Here is a 26,059-nt window from a genome sequence, read left to right as displayed (position 1 = left end):
CTACAAAACAATTCAAGTTCAGTTAAGTTTGATGGTCGCCGAACATGGACAGCCCGCTCTCAAATGATCTGAAAACAAAGATTGTTCAACATAGTTGTTCAGGGGAAGGATACAAAACGTTGTCTCAGAGATTTAACCTGTCAGTTTCCACTGTGAGGAACATAGTAAGGAAATGGAAGAGCACAGGGACAGTTCTTGTTAAGCCCAGAAGTGGCAGGCCAAGAAAAATATCAGAAAGGCAGAGAAGAAGAATGGTGAGAACAGTCAAGGACAATCCACAGACCACCTCCAAAGAGCTGCAGCATCATCTTGCTGCAGATAGTGTCACTGTGCATCGGTCAACTATACAGCGCACTTTGCACAAGGAGAAGCTGTATGGGAGAGTGATGAGAAAGAAGCCGTTTCTGCACGTATGCCACAAATAGAGTTGCCTGAGGTATGCAAAAGCACATTTGGACAAGGCAGCTTCATTTTGGAAACAAAAATTGAGTTGTTTGGTTATAAAAAAAGGCGTTATGCATGGCGTCCAAAAAGAAACAGCATTCCAAGAAAAACACATGCTACCCACTGTAAAATTTGGTGGAGGTTCCATCATGCTTTGGGGCTGTGTGGCCAATGCCGGCATCGGGAATCTTGTTAAAGTTGAGAGTCGCATGGATTCCACTCAGTATCAGCAGATTCTTGAGAATAATGTTCTAGAATCAGTGACGAAGTTGAAGTTACGCCGGGGATGGATATTTAAGCAACACAATGATCCAAAACACCGCTCCAAATCCTCAGGCATTCATGCAGAGGAACAATTACAATGTTCTGGAATGGCCATCCCAGTCCCCAGACCTGAATATCATTGGACATCTGTGGGATGATTGGAAGCGGGCTGTCCATGCTCGGCCACCATCTAACTTAACTGAACTTGAATTGTTTGTCCAAAATACCTTTATCCAGGATCCAGGAACTGATTAAAAGCTACAGGAAGCGACTAGAGGCTGTTATCTTTGCAAAAGGAGGATCTACTAAATATTAATGTCACTTTTCTGTTGAGGTGCCCAGACTTTTGCACCGGTCAAATGTTGGTTTAATGCATATTGCGCATTTTCTGTTAGTACAATAAACCTCATTTCAATCCTGAAATATTACTGTGTCCATCAGTTATTAGATATATCAAACTGAAATGGCTGCTGCAAACACCAAAATATTTAGAACTAAAAATGATTAAGATTAATAGGGGTGCCCAAACTTTTTCATAGGACTGTATATATATATATATATATATATATATATATATATATATATATATATATACACACTACAAGTCCCAGCATGCCTACCTGCTCTGCCCTTCTCGGAGCTGCCCATAGAAGCGACTGGAGCCTGCTGGGAGTTGTAGTGCGCCTGCCGCTGGATGACGAAGGTTAGCGATGGCCGCTCTAGTGGATATAAGCCTGTCCTGGTCACGTGATGGACACGCAGGAGATCGGCCGTACACGTATGTCCATCACATGACCAGGGCAGGCTTTTTATCCTTTTGTATTGAATGACGGCGAGCAGAGATCTTAACCCTTTCCACTGCAATCCATTGGAAAACTAAAAATGCCATGACTGCCAGAACATGACTGCCAAAAACAACAGCTCCTGCATGACTAGGATCAATATAGACCCCATCCGGAGGGGGTTAAAGATTTCGATCTGATACATTGTGACGAAGCAGTGGGCTTGTTTTGTTTCTTTCCTCCTCTGCGTTGTGCTGTTCTTCTGTTATTCCTCCTACAAATGTGGGAAGAAATTCACAACTAGGTCTCAGCAGTTGGGTCTGTCCCTGCACCCTCCAGTAGTGTCAGATCAGGCCCCTTGTACACGGCCGGACTGTTACTGTCTGCAAGTAACAATACACAGAAAACATGTCTACATTGCATCAGTATGTCATTCTCCATCAGTCACAAGAAGACTTGTCTGATCCCTTATGCTTAGGACCCCTGACATGACCTGAGCTGTGTCTCATGGCTAGCACACGGACACATTCATTTCTGTGGCCCCTTCCATATGACTATGTTCCAGCCTATACCCACTGACCTCAATGAATGGATGACAGATGTCATCCTTGGTGACACGCATACGGCCATGTACATGGTGCCTGCAAGTCTGTACTGCAAATATGGACAAAAAATAGGAGCTGCTCCATAATAAGTGTCTATGGCCCGGGCACTGTCTAGTAAGAGCTACGCACATATGTACATGGCCATACAAATGACTGCATACGTATACTACCTGCAATGGTGGACAATATACAGAAAAGGACTACAGTCTTGTGCATGGGGCCTTGGTACTGACTGTGTCCTATTGTGTAGGGCTGCACCCACTAGATATGGGGGATGGGAACGCACAGTTGTCAGACATACTGAGGAATAAATGAGGAACAGCACAATGCCGAGTCCTAAGGTTGGCTTCACACCTTTGTTGGATTCTCTATAGGAGACTACGCCGTAATATCTGCATAAAATCAGCGGAGAGAAAAGTCCTGCAAGGAGGGGGGGGGGGCCTTTTGTCTCTGCAAATTTCAGTGTAAAATCATCAGAATCCCAGCGACCTCCCTTATTGTCTATGGGGTCTGCAGGTTTTTGTAAGTGGACAGGATTTCCATCTTTTGGGTCCCCGTGCAGACCTGAAGGATGGAAATCCAAACGATAGTGTGAACCTAATGTAATAATGATGCTGCAGAAAATATAAAGGGGAACCCAAGCAACTTACTATAACAGACATGTCAGACGAGGTGAGAGGTCCTCTGGTTATGAGAAGCCCATTGGAAAATGTTAGCGGGATTTTCCAGGAGTTGTATATGGATGACCGCACAGATCAGCTGCTTGAACAACTCAGGTGATCGCTGCATCACAGGCCAATGACGTCGCGTTCATCAGTCACATGGCCTCTTGTGGCAGCTCAGTCCCATCAAAGTGAATGGGGCTGAGCTGTGATGTAAAGGCCCACACCTGTGCTATGGTGGCCGCGGCACTCATCTGATCACTGCAGTCATTCATGTAATTGATCGTGTGGATCCCAGGTGTCCGACCACCGCCCTCCGATATCGGATCAGCTATCCTAGGACTAGCAGATGAATACTCAGCAATGCCCTCTATCCTGTGCAGGCTTTCTCTGTGCTGTGTACAAGTCTTTCTTCTAGTAATTGTTCCTTTGTTTGCAGCTCTTCACAGGCAATAAGAAGCAGCCTGTTATAGTTCCCATGTATGCAGCCGGCCTGGTAAGTGACACCTCATATTCACACACACGTTACTGCTGTTTTGTACTAAAAGTCTAACTCCGGGACATTTGCAGACTTTGGATTTTTTTTGTCAGTATTTGTGTCATTAATAGATTTTCATAATATACTTTTATTACACGTTTTTTCTCCTTTATGTGAAATCCTGCATTGCTTCACTCTTTCCCTTGTATCTGTATTGAGCTGCTTTTGCCTCCTCAATCTGGAACGCCGTCACGTTCAGCTCTCAGTACAGAAACAAGGGAAAGACTGAACAAATGCAGAGGAGACAAAATCAGTGTATAAAGTATATTATAACATGTATTAGGGACACAAATACTGCTAGATATAATGTATTATATATTATATATGCCCTTGTCTAGTATTATCTATGACCCTCGGCCAGGTGCATAATAGCTAGAATACCAGTATGGCCCCCGGCATTCGCCCAGCCGACCCCTGGCAGTAATATTGAGGTCCTGCCTATGTAAATAGAATCCACATTGGTAAAATCACTGCAGTGGTCCTGAGGAGCTCTGTACGAGGCCGGGGTCACTTGCAGAGATCTCTATTTGAGTCACAAGAAACATCACCCAAATTCTTGGCTGCAGCGGCTTATAGTGGCCCGAGCATATTCTTAGGCAATATTTCCAAAGAGCTTTTACCCTCCCCTCCCCCCCCTCAACCGCAGTCATTGTACAAGTAAGATTATTGGGGTTATGCCACATATATTTATCCGTCCACTTTAGGGGGGGCTCTGGAGGTAGCGGAGCGCTGGACTTCAGCTGTCCCAATGCAATGAATGGAGCAGGGGTGCATCGCGTCCAGCACAAGGACGTCTGCATTTCACATGGCTGAATTCACCCAACGCTATCGGTATTGGGGAATGGGTTTGGGCGGTCCGTTCCACACCGATCAGCTATTTCTCCTAATGTTCCATTTGTTGTACAAACCCTTTAAGACCAGAACAAGGCTGCACTGACCCAATAAGTGAGTTGTCTGGGGATTGTCATTCACCTTGAGATTTATGTTTTAATATTAGGATTATTATTTTGAACCCCCCCTCCCTTCCAGGTAGTGAATAATTAGGTTTCTTGTGACCTCATCGGTCTGTGTTATAGCAATTGTGACCTGAGCTAATGTTGCTGTACCTGTGTGTGGCCACTAGAAGGCGCCCGTTACCTTGTATAACAGCCATGGCGGTTTATGTTACATTACCAGCTCCTTGTAATGCCTTTCTCTCACCTGTAGGGGATGCTGGAGCCGACCAAGGAACCTCTCAAGCCTTTATCTGCTGCAGAAAAAATAGCGTCAATAGGGCAATCGTCCCCGCTCCCTCCAGATGACAGTGTTTGTTCTTCTGACCAGTTACAGGTACAATCCTGCCCTCCTCTGTGTTGTCTACTCCAATAAAGTTGAGAAATTTTGCACACAAGGCCGCACCTTCATTAACCAAAAACCACCGGTGCACAGACAAACTTACTAAAAGCATTTCAAAGTGCGGAAAGACCTCGGCAATGACGAAGAGACGGAAAGAGCGAAACATGGGTCCTAATATAAAAAGAAATACGGTCCCTGGCTGTACCCGAGCCCCTGTGTGTACCTGAGCCCCCTGGCTGCTGTACCCGAGCCCCCTGGCTGCTGTACCCGAGCCCCCTGGCTGCTGTACCCGAGCCCCCTGGCTGCTGTACCCGAGCCCCCTGGCTGCTGTACCCGAGCCCCCTGGCTGCTGTACCCGAGCCCCCTGGCTGCTGTACCCGAGCCCCCTGGCTGCTGTACCCGAGCCCCCTGGCTGCTGTACCCGAGCCCCCTGGCTGCTGTACCCGAGCCCCCTGGCTGTCCAGTCCTGACTATCTGGGTCCCCTCTGCTCTCCTTGTGTTTCTCAAGCTTTGCTCCATCTTTAGACAGGCTGCTGTTTTGTCCTGCGACAGAGATGACATTGGAGGTGTGAGTGTGGCCTCAGCTTCCGCAGGTGTTTTGGGAAAGTCCTCTCCCTTATCAGTACAGAACAGGATTCTGGTGGGCGAGGCGAGAGGCCTTTGTAGTTTTGGGGGTTGTAGAGACCACCAGACTTTATAGATCAGGCATTGCGCCCTGGGCATGCAGATTAGCTCTCCTCCTCCAGGAGGGGTCGGGCTGTGACTTATAGGGTAGCGCCATCTATTGGAAGTAACAGAAACGACTTTCTTCCTGGAGGAGATCTCACCTGCACACACCAGAACATTGGAGGGGCGCACTGCTAGAATAGTGGCTACCCACAGCGTCCGACGGACTATATTGGGGGCTGTTTGACAAGCGATGTTTTAAAACTGAAACCGGCGGAGGAAAATGTCCTCCATGCAAGAGGCTTTTCCTCTCCCGATTTCATATGGATGTTGTGACTGGGTCTCCAGCAGAGACTGTGGCGCAGGTAGAAACCAAACCTTAAAGGGATTCTACCGTTACCTTTTTTTTGTGGATAAGACGTTGGGATAGCCGTTAGAAAGGTTATTTGTCTCTTACCTTTAGACGTGGTCTCTGCTGCGCCATTCCTTAGAAATACCGTTTTTTACCGGTGTGCAAATGAGTTCTCAAACAGCGATGAGGACGTCCCCACCACTGCCAGATAATTGTCGCCCTCATCGCTGTTTGAGCACTGGGGCCCGCCCCCATCGGTGCAACAGAACTCATTTGCATACTGGTAAAACCCAGTATTTCTAAGGAACGGCGCAGCAGAGACCACGTCTAAAGGTAAGAGACGAATAGACTTTCGACGTCTTATCCACAAAAAAAAAAAAAAAAAAAGGTTTTAATGGTAGAATCCCTTTGACGGATCGCTTTGTGTCCCAGAGAGCGCTACAATCGCAACATCCAGTTGCCAAATAATCCCGCAGCGCCCTGTCTTTTGTGAACACCCTCTGTATACATTACAAGTGTGAACAAGGTGCAGCTTGCCCTGACGATCTTGGATCCTGGTCACTGCAGCCGTAACCTAATGGAGTGTTTTCTTGCACCAGGTCCCGGCGGCTTCTTCTCACTTGTATTAAGTGATCTGTATACCCGATATCTCCGGACGTCTCCTGTATGGCCGCCATTAATCCATGTTCTTTCTTCCGCAGGAATCCCTCCCACCTGTCCAGTTTGACTGGAGTAGCAGTGGCCTTACCAACCCCTTAGACGGTACGTCTCTCCATAGCTCCTCTAGACATAGGAAAGCTTCAGAGTCCATCGCGTCTCCTCTGCCGACCTTCCTTGTGTCTTGTTAGTGTCTTCTTGGGAAATTCAGGCTTTCTTTCTTCCTTCTCTGCTCCGCATGAAGCGATAGATGAATGTGTTATAGAATGGGACGGTCACGCAGACCAGCGCCCAGGCGGCCATCTTGTAATGTGTAATCTTATGTACTCGCATCCACTTTCCATGGTCCCTTATTGACTTTTACCTGTTTATTAACCCATTGACAGTTGCGGTACCAGGTACGTTCCGTTTGCTTCTTTTACGTGATCTCATTTCTTCCTAGATTCTTAGTCTAAAGTCTCTTTACTAGTCTGCGTCTTACCAATGTTTTACCTTTGTGATCCTTATTGTTGGCAGTTACTTGCACAAGTGACGGCCGAGGGATGGATGAAGGTAAAATGGCTGTTTGGTATCTTCTATCTCCTTCAGACTATTACCCTTATAGTAAGGATGTAACTGCTGCTTTATAAGGTTGTGTAGACGTCTTTACCTAAAGATGCCCATATATATATATATATATATATATATATATATATATATATATATATACTGTATTACAGGGATGAACCTACTGACACTGGCAGGATTGGGCAACCATCTTATCTGTATGGGGGTGTCCAATTCGCCATGACAGTAGGTGATGTCAGAAAGAAGGATCGGGCATGTTTTATTTTCAGTATGCCCGATCCCTGTCCTCATGTGCAGTAAGTCACCACCAGAAGGGTCTCAGCCGTTTACTCCTCGTTCCTCATTGGGATTGCAGCCGTGTATGGCCGAGGGTCAGGAGACATAGCTGTCTAAGGTGCCGTCCTTACTTGTGAATATCCATAGAATTCAGACCACTGAGGTTCTAGAAATTATATTTGTGCTGGATTTTATTCATATTTTTTATATTGTATGTTCACGCCTTCACTGAGTTATACTGAGTTATCTCCATAAAAGTAATAAATCTAAAAACCAGACGCCCTACTTGCTGAAGGTTTCCAGTTTTTTTTTTTCATCAGAAAGTGAGAATTAACTAAAAAAAAAAAAAAAAAAAAAAAAAAAATGTATAAAAAAATATTAGGCTATTAATCTTTGAGGTAAGAACCTTCAGTGCTCAGTGCCGGTGGGGCTCCATTCAGATCATGTGTTTAATGGATGGAAAAAAATGTATGCAGGCAGATGTCATCTGTTTAAATGGTTATCAATGTATAAAGAAGACCTTTCACCACATCATGTCCTAGCTGCTTCTCCACTGATTCTGGCACCGCTGGTGTCCTCTCTCTAGCCCTCACCGCTCCTGAGCAATCATTGCTGCAAGTTTTGGTGCCTGATGTCAGGAGGGCGGGGTCAGGCAGGGGGTGGGATTCTGAGCTCTGACACTGGCTGCCTCTGATTGGAGCTCTGAATCACCACGCCCCCTGCCTGACACTGCCCACTTGACATTACAGGGTTACATAGGCACACCAGGCACCAAAACTAACTGCACTTATTGCTCAGGAATGGTGGGGGCTAGAGAGAAAATACCAACTGTGCTGGAATCAGTGAAGCAGATGGTAAGAACTAGAACTGGGAATTGGTGGAGGTGGTGAAAGGTCCTCTTTACTGTGATCTCTATGTAGACCTCTGCCCATCCGTTTGCATCTATTAAGCAGATGATGTGATTGGAGCCCTGCGCGTCACGTCCGCAGCCTATAGGATCCTGTGTCCGTATCATGAAGGAAAGCCTGAATGCCCGGCTGTCCACTTCCCTTCTCTGTCCGCTTCCATTCTTTATTTACCCTTTGTGTGCTGGTCTTTTCTTCTGCTTTTAGTGAATTAAAGGGAAACATTTCAGGTTACTTCCACAATTCCTTATTGCCGTCCATCATTTACTTCTTACCAGGAATCCTAAGTATCCGGCCGGTTTTCTCTATGGTCATACTATGAGATGTTCGGACCTGGGCCACCACCAAATTGGCATTTTATTACCTTTCTGCTATGGAAAATATTTTGAAGGGATTGCCCAGGATTATGATATTGATTTCTGCTCTGTCTTTACTTTATATCCAGAGCAGCGCCCCCATTGTGTAGTGGCTGTGCTTGGTATTGCAGCTTAGCCCCATTTATTAGTATGGACTTGCGCTGTAGCCTAGCCATAGACAATGGTTGTGATGTCATTGGCCTCAGTAAGGGCTCTCTGCTCCTGCTTTCTACATGGTGACATCATCACATCCTGACTTGGTGATGTCACTCGCTTTGTGTAATGTGACAGGCTGCATTGTTATATCCCGGTCCGCTCGCCAGGGTAATTGGATCATTGTAGTGAATCTTGCATTATATTCCGGGTGACTACCCGCGGGGGGTTGTGCAGATACTCTGGGCTGTTTCCCTTTAAGTCGTAGGATTTGTGTTTCTTCCTTTAATATGTTTAACCAGCCAAGTAAATGTAAAGTCTTTATTACCTGCCGGAGATCTGTGCCGTGGCGCTATACTGTGTGCACTCCCGTCAGTGCCAGTCACCATGTAAGATGTCGCTGTTTTCTCTGTGGATTATATCCTAGTGATAATACTATGCATGTTTAAGTGTGTGTGTCTTACCCCCTCTTTACACACAATCCCAACAATACCTTCTTTATGGCTGAATACCCAACACGCTCACTGACTTTCAAGCTAGTGGAGGGTCTACTCTTCTGAATCTTGATTTCTTTGGACCGGTGGATGACAGTGGCTTTAGCGGCACCACCACTATCCCAGGTCAGCTGAGTGTCACGATGGTCGCCTTACAAAGCATGAGCACTGCACTGTGGCTTTCCTACAAACAAGAAACCCGCTCTCGGTTCTGTCTCGTGTGTAATTCTCATCAATGGATCTTACAAAGCACCAAAACCTTGCAGAGCCCTGGCCCTGCTCCCGGGGTGGGAGACCTGGGGGGGACGTTGTAAACCAAGGAATCCTCTTATGAATGCAAGTAAGAGAGAGATTTGGAAGGAGTTACACTGAGTATATACAATGCACCGGTCCGAGTAATACGTCTATCCATAGGCACACTATATCCCACTTGGTGTATTCTTGTGGTTTTTTCACTATCAGACAGTGACTATGGTTTTGCATCTTCATGACATTTTTTTTTTGTCTTGCAATTTTTTAATCCCCTCTTCTGAATTCTTCTAATCTGTATGGTGTTGTGATAGAGTCCCGGAGATAGCAGGGAGCCGCCTGTATTCAGCTCTCTTCACATCACATCATTATTTACATCTGTTTAATGTACATCAATGTGAAAAACCCAAACGGACCAGTTTGTGATGTGACTAGAGCCTTAAAGGGGTTATTCAGGATTAGAAAACATGGCGGCTTTCTTCATTTCAGGGAGTCCCATCACCTTTGTTGGTCATTGCTCTCTGACTTACAGACTTGATGTCACTTCCTAAGATGAAGAAAGCCGTTGCGAGTCTAATTCTGGACGAACAGTCCAAGGCCGGGGCTTCAAGTGGCGTAAATGCCGCGGTTTTGCTGCAGCGTTTTACTGTCTCTGCAAACAGGATAGTCCTGTAGCAAATCCCATCTATACTTTGCACAAAGATACGTGCAAGGGAAGTGCTGCGATTTCCAAAACCGTTGTGGTTTTGGATATCACAGCATGTCAATTATTCCTGCGGAAACTCCACTATAGGTATAATGGAAGCAGACGGGAAACCTCCGAGGACTTTCTGTGCAAAGCGCTGCAGGAAAAGCCGCAATGCATCGCCACCACAGTTCTTTCCACAGCGCTTTTTTGCTGCAATCCGTTACGTGGTACCTTAGCCTAAAGGGGTTTTCCTGGGTTCCTGTCCTTAGGATAGGTCATCAGTATGTGATTGGTGGGGTCCGACACCAATCAGCTTGTTGTAGGGGCTGCAGCATTCGGGTGAGCACTGTGACCTCTTCTTGCACAGTGGCTGTATTTGGTATTGCAACTCAGCCCCATTTATGTGAATGGGACTGAGATGCTGCTGCACCATGTGACTAATGAACATGATGTCACTGGCACGGGGAAGAGGCGGCAGAACTTGCAGTCTTAAGATGCTGATCAGCAGCGGTCCCTTGTGTCTGATCTCTCACCAATCACACATTGATGGCCTGTCCTAAGTGTAGGCTATAAGTATTTAACCCCAGAAACCCCTTTAGGCCGAGGCCCCGCCATCTATTACATGACCTGGCTAATCCCATTCACACATTACAGAAAAATATCTGCAGAAACCATTGCGTTTCCGTGTGGGTATAATAGAGACAGAAAGCGGAGAACTCTGCAGAAAAAACACACAATGCATTTCTGCCGCAGTCTTTTCCCCAGCGTTTTTGGGCTGCGGCTCGCTATGTGGGGCCTTAGCCGAGTTATCACCTATAAGCAGGATAGGGTCGGAGGTCAAGCAGGTTGTTTATTTTTTTCAACATCCATCATTGCCCCCAGCCTGGAATTTGGAGCCCTGGTATTCAGGTTTCTGTTCTTCAGTTCCGCTTGGGGACTCAAAAAACGGAAGCCCTGTCTGCTTAAAATGATGCCCAGCGGCACCGCTTATTGAATAACCAAAAGCAGGGGGGAAATTTAGACATTCATAGAACCAACAACCGGAATTTTTGAAGTCTGGTCTTCCCCTTTAAGAAAGTGGATTTAGTGACTGGTCAGTCTTAGGGTTTGGTTTGTATCCGGTTAAAGGGGCGTCTGTACGTTTTATCCACAATTGTCACTGATTTATGTGTCGTGCCCGGTGGAATGTCTTTATATCAGTCACATTATAGGATACATGACATTTTAGCATCCACATCCCGGCACCATTGTTATAAGATAGGCAGGATCATGTTTAACCCAAGTAGGGATTACCCATAGTCCCTGGTAATGACCCCCTGCTCTTATCTACCCAGAACAGATCTCCTTCAGGACGGTGCGAGTACTCCATCATCTCAGCGCCCGGCTCCTCGGAGTATAGATGTATATAATTAGCATTGCTTAGCCTTTCCGCATCTTGTATCTTATCGTGCCTATAATAGCAGGCTTCCCTCTCACACTCTTATTACTTGATGTGAAAGGTAAAACGGCAGAAGATCTGTGTTATCGTGAAGAGATTACAGGAATTATCACACTAGAGACTGAATGGATAAAAAAAATAGGGAAATAATACTCATCACACTTACTGGAACCCCTGACGCTCCCATTCCAAAGTTTACTAGGTCCCCGTTGCTCCCCTTTTGATGGTTCCTGGGTCCCCCACTGCTCCCATTCCAGTGCCTCTTGCTGCTTCCTGGGTTGCACTTCTATTCCAATGCTTCCTGGGTCCTCCGCTGCTCCCCTTCCAATGCTTCCTGGGTCCTCCGCTGCTCCCCTTCCAATGCTTCCTGGGTTCTCCTCTGCCGCTCCCCTTCCAATGCTTCCTGGGTCCTCCACTGCTCCCCTTCCAATGCTTCCTGGGTTCTCCTCTGCCGCTCCCCTTCCAATGCTTCCTGGGTCCTCCACTGCTCCCCTTCCAATGCTTCCTGGGTCCTCCGCTGCTCCCCTTCCAATGCTTCCTGGGTCCTCCACTGCTCCCCTTCCAATGCTTCCTGGGTCCCCCGCCACTCCCATCCTGATGCTTCCTGGGTCCTCCGCTGCTCCCCTTCCAATGCTTCCTGGGTCCTCCACTGCTCCCCTTCCAATGCTTCCTGGGTCCCCCGCCACTCCCATCCTGATGCTTCCTGGGTCCTCCGCTGCTCCCCTTCCAATGCTTCCTGGGTTCTCCTCTGCCGCTCCCCTTCCAATGCTTCCTGGGTCCTCCACTGCTCCCCTTCCAATGCTTCCTGGGTCCTCCGCTGCTCCCCTTGCAATGCTTCCTGGGTCCTCCACCGCTCCCCTTCCAATGCTCCCTGGGTCCTCCACAGGTCTATTCCTTCTGGTTCCTCTTGAGACACACGAACTGCTATTCATCCAATCCCTGGCTGAGGGGGTCACCATTGGGGGCAGTTGTTGGTTGAGAATTTCCTGTGTATCGAGAGGGATCAGGAGGTAGAGACTGACAGTGCTGTTAGTTTTGGTGCCTGATATGCTAATTAGGTTCTCCATTGTCTAGTAGTTGGTCTCTTACCCATGGACAAGGGGACATGACACCTCCCACATTTTGTCATTTCTAGATCTGTATGTATGTATTCTACATATAACTGGAATATTCTTCAGTATCGATATATCGGCTCCATTCTATTACATGAAGACAGTGAATAATACTGTACAGGGCAGAGCTGGAATATCCGACACCGGCTGTAGGTAGCTAGAGTAGGTGCAAGGAGCAGCCATGTTTATTCAACCCCTAGAACAAGGCCCACAACTCCCGGCCCCCGAGCAATATATCACATAAGATTCTCTGAAATGTTTCACCTCCGGTCTTCAGTTCTCATTTGCTAATATTTGGCTTCTTCTGGTCTCGCCTTATTCGCCATCTCACATTACTAACGTGTTTACTAATTCTACACCTTTTAACTCTTTAGGAACTGCTGGTCCCTTTGAGATATCTCCCCAAAAAATAATCTTCACTCTTGGCAGTTTTTTCGGAAACCTCGCCAATGAAAGCTGAGATCTTGTCTTGGATTCTTTCATTGGTTTCTAACACTTAACACACAAACTGTTTTACTTGTTTCTGGGAAAGTCATCTGTTAGAGCTTGCTGAACATTTGGGAGTGGTTTTGCCCTTTCTGTGTAGCGCCCATGCCTCGGAACTCGCAGGTTGACCTAGCAGTAAGATTGTGCCAAGCTAGTCACTTGGCCGATAGTTCACCAAGCTTACACGTATTAAGCCTAACACATTGCCGACATGGTTATCCCTTCCATATTGGTTTTTGAGATATAACAAGAACATTCACTTGTGACATGAGTATAATAGTTATGGTCAGCTTGTTCTAGAAGTTCCCAGGCATGTCATAGTAGTTGGTGGTGGAGTGGTGGCTGTCCAATGTAGTCGCATCATGTAACATGGTTTCTGTCTGTCTTTAGTTGGGATTTGGTGGCTTTGCAGGTGAACGGTGTTTAATTGCTTATTCTGCATCTCAACGTGCTCCTCTAGGAACAAGAAGAATGGAGAGATTAAAGAAATGACACTAGAGGATAGACCACCCTGACCGTAAACTTGTCCACTAGAGGATAGACCACCATGACTGTAAACATGTCCACTAGAGGATAGACCACCATGACTGTAAACATGTCCACAAAAGGATAGACCACCATGACTGTAAACATGTCTACTGGAGGATAGACCACCATGACTGTAAACATGTCTACTGGAGGATAGACCACCATGACTGTAAACATGTCTACTGGAGGATAGACCACCATGACTGTAAACATGTCCACTAGAGGATAGACCACCATGACTGTAAACATGTCCACTAGAGGATAGACCACCATGACTGTAAACATGTCTACTGGAGGATAGACCACCATGACTGTAAACATGTCTACTAGAGGATAGAGCACCGTGACTGTAAACATGTCCACTAGAGGATAGACCACCATGACTGTAAACATGTCCACTAGAGGATAGACCACCATGACTGTAAACATGTCTACTGGAGGATAGACCACCATGACTGTAAACATGTCTACTGGAGGATAGACCACCATGACTGTAAACATGTCCACTAGAGGATAGACCACCATGACTGTAAACATGTCCACTAGAGGATAGACCACCATGACTGTAAACATGTCCACTAGAGGATAGACCACCATGACTGTAAACATGTCTACTGGAGGATAGACCACCATGACTGTAAACATGTCTACTGGACGATAGACCACCATGACTGTAAACATGTCCACTAGAGGATAGACCACCATGGCTGTAAACATGACCACTAGAGGATAGACCACCATGACTGTAAACATGTCCACTAGAGGATAGACCACCATGACTGTAAACATGTCTACTGGAGGATAGACCACCATGACTGTAAACATGTCCACTAGAGGATAGACCACCATGACTTTAAACATGTCCACTAGAGGATAGACCACCATGACTGTAAACATGTCTACTGGACGATAGACCACCATGACTGTAAACATGTCCACTAGAGGATAGACCACCATGGCTGTAAACATGACCACTAGAGGATAGACCACCATGACTGTAAACATGTCCACTAGAGGATAGACCACCATGACTGTAAACATGTCCACTAGAGGATAGACCACCGTGACTGTAAACATGTCTACTAGAGGATAGACCACCATGACTGTAAACATGTCCACTAGAGGATAGACCACCATGACTGTAAACATGTCTACTGGAGGATAGACCACCATGACTGTAAACATGTCCACTAGAGGATAGACCACCATGACTGTAAACATGTCTACTGGAGGATAGACCACCATGACTGTAAACATGTCCACTAGAGGATAGACCACCATGACTGTAAACATGTCCACTAGAGGATAGACCACCATGACTGTAAACATGTCTACTGGAGGATAGACCACCATGACTGTAAACATGTCCACTAGAGGATAGACCACCATGACTGTAAACATTTCCACTAGAGGATAGACCACCATGACTGTAAACATGTCCACTAGAGGATAGACCACCATGACTGTAAACATGTCTACTGGAGGATAGACCACCATGACTGTAAACATGTCCACTAGAGGATAGAGCACCGTGACTGTAAACATGTCCACCTGATCCCACCACCAGTTCAGGCACTGGTCCCAGTCTCTTCAGTCACTGGACATGTCCACTCTTTGGCCCTGTCGGGTCACCGGTACGGACTCATTATACTCCCTACTGTTAGCCACAGCCGCGGGCCACTCCATGTGCTTTGTGTTAATGTACAACAATGAAGTAATATAATGTAAGGTTGGCCACATTTTTCCCCAGAGCTTCCACAAGTTTGCAACCTGCCACCTAAAATCTCAACAGTCTTTGATTTTTTATGACGGTGCAGTTTGTGACGAGACAATGTCGGGGGTTGCAGTGTGATCTCATTCACAGCAGATGCGACATCACATTACCTGTCACATGTCTTCATAACGCCTTGTTTAGTAAGAGGTTGAGGAGCAACAAAATTACAAAAAAACAAACACAGTCCATCCCTGTCCGGTGCCGTGCGGTGGTCCTCCGCCAGTCTTTGCAGGTTGCCAGTGATGAGTTTCGGCTCGTCATTGCTAGTAAACAAGCAGCGGCGCTGGATTTAGGACGTCAGTTTTTGTCCTTTTTTCCGCCTCTGTCCTACGGCCCTTTCCAATGAGCATTCCCCTTCCATCAGAGCGCCCTGGATGGAGTTGTCTATTATTAACCGTTTCCTCTCCGTTCCTCCCGTCTTCCATCTTCTGGAGGAGCCGATCTCAGAAACATTATGACCTGTCTCTGTTGATTTGTTGGTGTCCCTAATGCTTCAGCAAGCTTGCGTAGTGGCCAGTGGTAGATTTATAGTCGAGTGGTTTAGTGCGTGTCTTCTGCAGACTTCTGTAAGTATCTGAGTGTGTTCATTGCTTATTTATAGGCCCATGTCAGCAGATCTAGATGGCGGTCCTCAGCTAGGTTTTATTTGCGGTGCTCTCGTGTGGCGCTGCTTATCTTATGCCGTGCCTATTTGCATTATACATTGGGGATACATATATGGTGGTGGGGAGAAGATGTTTCCATTATTACAGGGTCATGACCTAGAATCCGGCCTATCTGTGTGATGTGACCCAGTAGATCCCATTGAATCCCTGATGCGCTCAGATACTTAGAGGGGTGCGAGGATTGTGGTGTTTTTGTGATGGGTGCGGTGACTGATCTCCGCCTCTGCTGACGTCTTCCGTCACTGATTATTATTTTATACTGAAAGGTGTGGACCCGGAGCTCTACGCACTGACGACGGCCAAGGTGGAGTGCACCAATGCCAGCAGCAAGGTGACCGATGCATTCGCAAGACTGATGTCCACCGCAGAAACCACAAGCACATCGGCAAGGTATAAGCCTATAAAGGATTTGTCCCATAAACCAATGGGGGATAATGGGTATCTGATCACTGGCGGTTCTACCACTGGAACCAAATCCATGTCCTCCATCTAAATGTAGCTGTGGGGATCGTGCAGGCGCTATCTGGCCTTCGCACAGGCACGCTCCATTAGAGGGACACTTGAGCCCGTTCTCATGATCTCTGAGGGTCCTCCATCAATAAGACACGTATTCCTTATCTTGTTGCAATGGCACGTGGTATTTGTGGGACGAGTGGCCACATTTTATTTTTAGATCACTATTTCTATCTTTTGGGTTTTTTGGGCAAGTGTTGGAGCCAAGAAGTTATGGGGGTTGGCCGGGTATTATTTGATGGACTATCCCTTACTATAGGTCATTTGTATCTGGTTGGTGAGGATCAGAACAATGGCCCAGCACGAATCTGACTGTACGGGGTCGCCTCCAACACCCATACTATACACAGCACAGTATATACTGCTGCTCCGCTTCCCTTGAAGCCAATGAGAGCTGAGCTGCGGGATGTCGCCCGGCCACTGTACAGGGCCAATTGTTCCCAGCTCCATGTTGTGTGTGGTACGGGTGTGTCGGGAGCCGCTCCATATCGCTGATTTATGTGGGGACACGGACGTAAAAAAATATTCCTGCCCAGTCCCTTTAAAATATAAAATCACATGTTACCGCAGCCCAGCTCTGGGGCCGACTCCTATCTGGAGAATGGGGGTCCCCTGTTTGAGATGGAAATCCCCTATAATAAAGCTCCCACATAAATCTGCTTGCTGTAACCTCTTAAAGGGGTGACCCAGGGCTACAATATGGACTTCCCCATCCACCCCTCAGGCACTGACATCATGTGTATTGGTCCTGTCACCATGCTTGCTGCAATACCATGTACAGCCACTATACAATGTGTGGCGCTGTGCTTGGTCAGTAGTGAATAGGCCGCAGCAATCAAATCATAATCCAGAATTGCCCTTTAAATGGGTTGTGCCATTATGAGCCCTTACTCTCTATCCACATGACCAGGGGGTGAATGTCCGATTACCGGGTCCCCCATTTATTAATAGGAGAGGAGACCTGAAGTCCTTAAAGCTGCTTGTGAATGGGGCGTCCTGTATTTGCTGCTTTGTTCACCGCTATGGGGCAGCTCTGGCTCTACATTCACAAGGGGGCTTTAGGTCCTTGTCCTGATCATTGGGGTCCTGGGATGTGATCGGACACTTATACTGTGCCCTGGGGATCGGGGATAAGTGTCCAGAACAGGAGGACCCCTTTAAGTTTTCCTGGTTTTATCACATGTAAAGTTGGAGTTGCACCTTAAGACGAGACTTCCTAATAAGTGTAATCTAGTTTATAGATGGAAGCGGCAGATATTGGGCTATTAACCAGTGCAGTGCCAGCCCTCTGTCGGAGATCGCGTCCTGCCGTTGTGGATCTGCATCAGATCTAACCTTGTTGCTGGTCTCTATGACAACGGAGACGGTGAGTGACTTGTGCGGCGCGAATACAGCGTGCGCGGTCTATGCGTCTAGACAAGGAGCTGCTGCCGGTGACCTGAGCAATGGCGGCTCATGTAAACCAGGGCTCGCATTCATATTACATATGCTAATTGTGGCCTCGACATGGAGCTCGGGACAGTCCTGGGGGATGAGATGGGAGATACGTGATCACATGTTATCAAAGGCAGGGAAGGAGTAAGAAGACAAGGGCATACGAGGTATACATGGCCTCCTTGTATACATGGCCTCCTCCAGTCTGCAATAGGTCTCATCTATAATTCCTCTGATATTTCTTCTCTAAAAACAGAATATAATAATACAGGAGTCTTTGTCCCGGACAGCCATTGTCTAATCCCCCACCATATATATATACACTGCCGTGGCCCCACGTTGCACAAACACAGATTTTTGTTGCAGATTTTGCTGCAGGCCAAGGCCAGGAGCGGATTGCCCAGAAGGGAGAAGTGTAAGAACTTCCCAGATATTTCTTCTTCCTATTGCAGCCATTCTTGGCCTTGGCTCCAAAAAATGCAACAAAATCTGCAACAAAAAAACCCCCCGCATGTCCACGTTGCATCTCTGTAACCCCCTGAAGGGGCATCGGCGCCTGTAGAAATATATTCTGCCATTACATTCGGCCTAACCCCTGTTGTGTCTCATCTCTTTCTTTGCAGGAAACCTAGAAGGGACGAGAACCTTAGTGAGGAGGCTGCGAAGGTGATCGCCGGCCTCCCCGACCTCTCCTTCATGCATGCTAAGGTCTTGATGTTTCCAGTCTCCTTAACACCTTTATCAAGTTCTCAAGACAAGGATGACTGATGACAATAAAAAAAACTAAGAAAATAATAAAAGAATCCAAAATGCATTGGATGTTTTATATCCAAACTTTTTAAAGAGGATGAAAGTGTTCCTGCTTTTTCATAAAATCACTTGGGTGGATTTGTGGGTGAGCGGCGCTCTCGGGGTGTATACACACTCGCTGTATATGTCAACACTGAATACTTCATTTATATGAGAAATCTTCAATTACTTTGTATATAAAGGCGAGGGGGGGGGGTTGGTTTTATCTTCTTTTGTTGATGTGCTGGTACATACACTGGTGGATCCTTTCTTACAAAAAAATCAAAAACAGACAAAAGTGAACATGCAAAACCTTCACTGCCTGTGAGCCTGTCGTGGTGACTGCTTTTCTTTTGGTTGTGTTCCCGCTCCCGGTTGTATTGAATTGTCGTCCTGTTACATCGAAATGTTCAGTGTTGTTTATTTTGTGTTATTTGTACCGAGCCCGAGCTGATCGTGGACTGAGGGGCGATGGGGTCTTCTGTCCTTCTGCGACATTACTAAAAATTCTGGTTGGTTCTTGGTTAGCGGGGTGACAACCAATATGGCCGCCAGTATCAGTCCCCTAGTTATGGAACGATCATAACAAGACTAATTTGCAGTTTTCCCCCTTTTCTCGAAGGCAACATGCACATGGCCGTGTCACCAGGGCTGATGGACCAGCGCAGACGTCATCCTTAGGCCGCCCACGCTTCTAGGCGCCCGCAAAACGGACAGGAATAGGATTTGTCCTGAGTTTTGCACCCGCCCCATAATACACAGTCATGTGCATGGGGCCATAGAAATGAATGGATCCGTGTGCTAACCGTGAAAAACACGCCTAGTACACTGATGGTGCAGATGGTCACGTGCATGAGGGATTGGGGTGAGTTCACTCAGAGTTTTTTGCAGGAGGATTTTGGCCGATCTTCACGCAGATTCCACCTTGAAAAACCCATTGAAATCAATGGGAGGTGGAAAACATGTGCTGCAGTTTTTGCAAAAACCACAAAGGTCTTTTAAAGTGTTTCCAGGTCTATACAAAAAAAAAAAAAGTTTAGAAAGTGCATCAAAAAATTTCCAAATTCATGAAGCTAATTATTTTTTTTTGCCTGCAAAAACCCCTCCATGTGAATGTACCCCAGGGAGGTCTCTGCTCCTTCCATAGTCTGCACATGGGCCATTGATATGGAGCCCCAGTTTGACCTCATCACTATGTCTGGCCGTACAGATCAGATCCCCGTCAGCCGACTGCTCGCTCATGGGAGAGGTATCACCCCCAGCCCCCCCCCATAGACGTGCAGACCGGCTCTGCCAAACATGGAATCCAACAGCCCGATCCTCTTCTCCCCGGAAATTGACATGTGGAGATGACATCAGTCTGTGTATGTGTAGCTTTAATATCACAATGTATGTAACATATCCGTATACCTGCTGTGTACAGCGGCCGAACCCACAGATATAACCGGGACACAACTTAAAGGGACATTTCTATCTCTGCTGACGTGAGTACAAGACTCCTCCTCGTGTCCCCTGGGATAATAGTTAGAGAAATGGCCAATGCTGCTCTTCTGTAACTCTCATTCACCCACATGGGAGATACGGAAACCGCGCAGATCAGCCCTGCTGATCTCTTCCCTTAGGTCCCAACCCCAGTAGTCACAGACTAGTTTTTCCTATTTTGGCAGCAGTTTGCCGATAGGAGATCAGTCCAGGAGGATTTCTTGTCTCTCCTGACATGTCTGTCTAGGATTCCCTTGTAATGGCGGCCTCCTTTCTCAGAACACTGCGCTGTTCCTCAGTTTCTCCTCCTGGAAATGTAATGATGAATTGACAACTTCCCGTCCCCCTGTCACTTCTGTATACTCCTGCATAATCATGCACTTGGTTATAGGAGCACCGCACATCGGCAAGGGGAATGGGTCATACTTTTTCAGGAGGAATAAAAGAGGAACAACACTATGCAGAATGCCGATATTCACTAACCTTTATATCCAGGGAGGGTTTGATACTTCTCTTGGGTTCTGTTGCAGGTTTCCGGGCTGGTTGTGACTTTGGGTCAGGTGACCAGAACCAGGATCTGATCCCCGAGTCACCTTCTGTGTTCGGGTTAGCTGTGCTATGGGGCTGACTTTCCTATTCTAATATGCTCAGCCCCCCCATAGTACAGGTAAGCAGCCATGATCATGGGGGAGGGGGTGCTGTGATTCGGCGGCCAGGTGCGGACTCTCATCACCTGACCTGGGATTGGAACGAGCCCGGAAACCACAGAACTGGATAGTGAGTATTGGATCCCTGTAAGCAGGATTTTTGGTAATGTCACAGAAGGGATCGCCCCAAGGAGATGTTTTTGGCAGTGATGCTTAACCCATTCCCTGCCAGAAGCCATTGCATCAGCGGCGTAAGGTATAAATGTCGTCTGCCGGGACAGGTTTTATTACAGGGTTTTTACAAAGCATCCATATCTGACCATCGTGTGTCTGTCCTGCTCCATTCGGTTTATGTGTTCTATACGGTTGCAGGTCTTTGGGGGTTAATCGGCGTGATTTGGGTTAAGAAGGACCAAATAATCTGAATGTTTGCGATTCCTGTTCTTAGTTTCTTCGTGTCTTGTTGTACCACTATCCTTCTGATTTGCACAGTGTAAAAATAAAGACATAATCATAGGTTGCTATGGTTTAGGCTGTACATACATTGAAGACTTTGGGATGTAAATTTATGGGAAAATTCCTATGGAAAAAAAACTAATTTGCTCTGTAGCGGTGAGGTCCGAGTGCATGCCCAAATTCTTTTGAACTGTAAGCGTGTACATTTTCTTTTAGCTTACACTGAAATAAAAAAAAAAAAATTAAAAAAAGTTCTGGTCTCTTTACTTGGTGGGTGAAATTCATGAACATGTACTGGGTTGTATATGACAGGATACCAGTATGTAATGGGGGATTCTGGGACCCTATAGATGGCCTGGCGTTGGGATTGGTCTTGTCTGACCGTCGGCCGACCCTGCTGATCAGCTGTATGACGGGGCCAAGGCAGTGGTGTAAGTGCTGCAGTCTGTGGAGGGGCTTGGGGTGTGTTCACACCGTGGAAAGTAAAGAGGAATTTCTCGTCCTTTTCTGCTGGCGTATATACTTATATTATACATACGACATATATATACAGTATATGCGTACATATATATTCATTTTTTTTATTTTATTTTTTGCATTTTGCTGCATTTTCTGCCTCCCATTGAAAACATTAAGATCCAGATTCAGGGACGGGATCCCTGGCAAATTCCACCGTGTGAACATTCCCTTAGTATTTCAGCTTTGCCTTATTAAAGCTACAACACCCTGCACTGCCGCTACTATATACTGCATGCAGGTGGAGGGAGCCATGTAGACCATGAACAGGCTGCAGCATACGCCGGAGTGATGCAACCCCTGCAAACGGCTGATCAGCAGAAAGTGGGACCCTCGCTGATCTGGGCCATACTGGGCAAAACCACTAAACTGTATTGTGTCTGAGCCCCAGTGCTTCCTAACCAGGGTCCCTAAGGGTAAGTTCACACGGGAACTTGATGCTGAATTGTACATTAGAATAGTTCACAATGTTCACAAGGAAAAATTCAGCTTCAGAAATTTGAAGCTGATTTTGTTTGGGGTTTTTTTTTTTTTTTTTGCTTGAGTGTGAGGTGGAATCTGCTGTGGAATCTGCAGACTCTGCTCCTGCCCGGTGATATTTTCCACTTCCGATTCACTTCTATCAGATGGAATCCACCCAAGGATGGAGAATGAAGAAATACCAGTGTCTGGCGGCCATTGAAATGAGTAAGAGGTGAGTGCAGGTGGGATTTTCAGCAGAATCCTCCTCAGTTGTGTGATCATAGCCTTCGCTTTCCTCAGAAGTATTTCTTACTCAGACCTGCACCTTGATGCCTGGGGTAGAGTCAATACACATAGGCAAGTGTGTATGGGAGAAATCTAGCCCAGCGCATACACCGAGCGTCCTTGGACTAGGGTTTCCCCCAGTATTACTGGGGACTTTTTCCCATTGGGGCGGGGGCTGCAGTTCTGTGTCTATTACTTGAATAGGGGCAGCTCTGCTCCCGGAGACAGATGGATCAGCTGATCGTGGTGGGGTCTGAGTGTCCGATCTATTTATCAGGCTGAGGCCTCACATTGCAGAAAGAAATTAGCAGAAATTTTTTTTTGTTGCAGATTTTGCACCGAAGCCATGAATGGCTGCAAGAGGATTGAGAAATCTATAAGAAGTTCTTATACTTCTCTCTTCTGCTCAATCCACTCTTGGTTTTGGCTTAAAAAAACAAAAAAGTGCAAAATCTGCAACAAAAAAAAAAGAAAAAAGCTGCATTTCTGCAACTCGGGGCCTCAGCCTAAAATCGTCTGGTCCTGAAAGCAGTAAAGAATCTCCGCGGCTTCATCAGCTCAGTATCTGATTGTTGTGAGTCCCATCTCCTTACCATGAAGGTCACTCTGTCCCCAGTAGGGGGCGCTGCTTGTTTTATTCAAAAAGTGCTTAAAAATTTGACAGAATCTCAAATGGAGAAAAGGAAAAAAATCTGAATGTGTTTTGTTTATTGTAACATTTTAATCTGATATTTTTTAGCACAATTGTCTGTGCAGGTGCCGCGCATTACTGAGGGGCTGTTGTGGGAGTCATAAATTTACAGGTGAGATATTGAATCCAGAGCCCGAGACCAGAAGTCGCCGACCGCGGCTGCTCCATAATAAAGACAAACACCAAGGAGGAGAGCGAAGAGAATACGAAAATATCCAATTATTAATAATAATATAAGTCTGATAGATAATAAAATAATCTAATACAGAGAAAATATAATCAGGGAAATATCATAAAATGGGATAAGATATAAAAGATTTAATCCACAGTTACCAGCGCATGAGCAGCACCAAGGGCAGTGGCATTACTACCGCCATAGCAGTAGAGGCAGCTGCCACAGGGCCCGGGACATAAGAGGGCCGGTGTCAGCTACTACCGCTGCTATCATTGTACCGGGGGGTCTTTTCGGACCCCTGAGTATAATGATCGGTGGCCCGGCAGAGGTGAGAAACATAAAAAACACTGTTACTTACCTCTCCGTGATCCAGGCAGGCTTCGGCCTAGTCGTCTGACGTCTCATGTCCCCAGCCTGTGTCCCGGGTCATGTGACGTCTGATGTCATTGAAGATGGACTACAGCGGAGGCCGACAGCGTAGGAGCCGGAAGATAGGTGAGTAACAGAGTTTGTTTTAGTTTTTTTATGTTTTTCTCCCCCTGGGTCTCCGATTATTGTACTCTGGGTCTCTCAGCAGACATAGTAAAAGGTAACGCGCTCATACTGACAACCAACCAAATGGAAGATATACACAAATAAAGAAGAAAACATAATAAGAAAGAAATTCACCAAAAAAAGTGAAGTGCAATAAAAAAAAAATCTAAATAAAATATAATAAATAAATGAATAAAATAATAAATACAATGATATATGATGACTATAAGAAGAGCTGAAAATACAATTCTATTCTCATAACTCCAGCGTATTGATAACATCCCCATTTAAAGCCCATAATCCCAAATAATCCAGGAGGACAACTCGGAACGTAATGGTCTGAGGTCATAATCCTGTGCAGATTGTGCGCACTACGACGAGTAATGGAGGGACGTTCATCCACTTGGTGCGAGAGGTCGTTACTGTAAGTAGAATCCGCCAATGCCTAAGACGTCTCTGTCCAGGTGACAAATCTAATAGGTTGTAACTCGTGTCGCTTATCCTTCCGATTATTCACCAACAGGGAATTGCCTTCCAAACGTTTTAATGAACAACATAACAAGCGTAATGAGCAGCGTAAAAAGAAATTAAACATTTTACCAGAATTTCCATCTATCATCTATTGGCCGCCATAAGAACGGCGTAAACGCAAGCAGGACTTTTCTCTGCGCATTTCTTGGGCAGGACCCTGACGGACCCCATTACAGTCTATGGCATCTGCAGGTTTCCGAGGGTAGCCATTTTTTAAGCGGATTGTGTTTCCTTTTTTGGGTTCCCAAGGGGGATCAGAAGAATGGAAACCCAAGGACAGGTGTGAACCGAGTGTAAAAACAGCGTAGTGACCTAGACATTAAAGAAGAGCTCTCACCACCTCCAACAAGACCAGAGCTTTACATTCAATAGCTGCTGCTCCACTGGCTTTGGCACAGTTGGAATCTTTTCTCTAGCCTCCACCACTCCTGAGCAATCAATGCTGTTAGTTTTGGTGCCTGATATGCTATTGAGTCTCTGTAGTGTCAGGTAGGCGGGGTCAGGCAGGAGCAGACAAGGGGGTGTGATTCTGAGCTCTGACATTGGCTGCCTCTGATTGGAGCTCTGAATCACTGACCACACCCACCTGACATTACAGAGCTTACATAGCACATCAGGCACCAAAACTTAATGCACTTTGTGCTCAGAAATGGTGGGGGCTACAGAGAAAATTCCAACTGTGCTGGAATCGGTGGAGCGGCGAATAATAACAGATACTAAGAACTAGAATTGGTGAAGGTGGTGAAAGGTCCTGTACAAGTATACCCTGTAATCTACATGTGGGGTAAGCAGATATAGCCCCGTGCTGTGAAATCTCAGCTCTAAGAGTAAAGTCACACTGCAGACTTGAAAGATTTCCTACTCCAATTCACTTCATTGGGAGGTTCCGGCAGAACGTTCCTGTCATCACAAGCTGATGTGTTCAGATAGCGGCCTCTCATTGAAATGAATGGGAGGCAGAATTTTTTTTGTCAGATTCTACAGCAGAAATTCCACCATGTGAACCTGCTGTACGCGCCCATATACCTGCTGTACGCGCCCATATACCTGCTGTACGCGCCCGTGAACCTGCTGTACGCGCCCATATACCTGCTGTACGCGCCCGTGAACCTGCTGTACGCGCCCATATACCTGCTGTACGCGCCCATATACCTGCTGTACGCGCCTGTGAACCTGCTGTACGCGCCCATATACCTGCTGTACGCGCCTGTGAACCTGCTGTACGCGCCCATATACCTGCTGTACACGCCCATATACCTGCTGTACGCGCCCGTGAACCTGTTGTACGCGCCCATATACCTGCTGTATGCGCCCGTGAACCTGCTGTACGCGCCCATATACCTGCTGTACGCCCCCGTGAACCTGCTGTACGCGCCCATATACCTGCTGTACGCGCCCATATACCTGCTGTACGCGCCTGTGAACCTGCTGTACGCGCCCATATACCTGCTGTACGCGCCTGTGAACCTGCTGTACGCGCCCATATACCTGCTGTACACGCCCATATACCTGCTGTACGCGCCCGTGAACCTGCTGTACGCGCCCATA

At 46.6% G+C, this 26,059-nt stretch overlaps 1 protein-coding gene across 2 annotated transcripts in view; it reads left to right on the top strand.

The window, feature by feature from the left end:
• The window catches only part of AFTPH (aftiphilin), a 48,839-nt gene extending 27,302 nt beyond the window's left edge, over positions 1-21,537 (top strand). The window contains exons 5-10 of one of the 2 annotated variants that reach the window (XM_075266958.1): positions 3,197-3,253; positions 4,502-4,624; positions 6,350-6,410; positions 9,099-9,182; positions 16,263-16,386; positions 18,567-21,537. In XM_075266958.1, coding sequence (XP_075123059.1) covers positions 3,197-3,253; positions 4,502-4,624; positions 6,350-6,410; positions 9,099-9,182; positions 16,263-16,386; positions 18,567-18,711 — 594 coding nt within the window. In that variant the 3' untranslated portion in view covers positions 18,712-21,537. The remainder of the gene's footprint in view (positions 1-3,196; positions 3,254-4,501; positions 4,625-6,349; positions 6,411-9,098; positions 9,183-16,262; positions 16,387-18,566) is intronic. The other variant, XM_075266959.1, reaches the window with a different exon arrangement.
• The last annotated feature ends 4,522 nt before the right edge of the window (positions 21,538-26,059 follow it).

Source organism: Leptodactylus fuscus, chromosome 3 (assembly GCF_031893055.1).
Source record: "Leptodactylus fuscus isolate aLepFus1 chromosome 3, aLepFus1.hap2, whole genome shotgun sequence".
Classification (NCBI taxonomy): Eukaryota; Metazoa; Chordata; class Amphibia; order Anura; family Leptodactylidae; genus Leptodactylus; species Leptodactylus fuscus.
The sequence above is the reverse complement of the archived record's forward strand: the minus strand, read 5'-3'. Positions and strand labels throughout refer to the sequence as shown.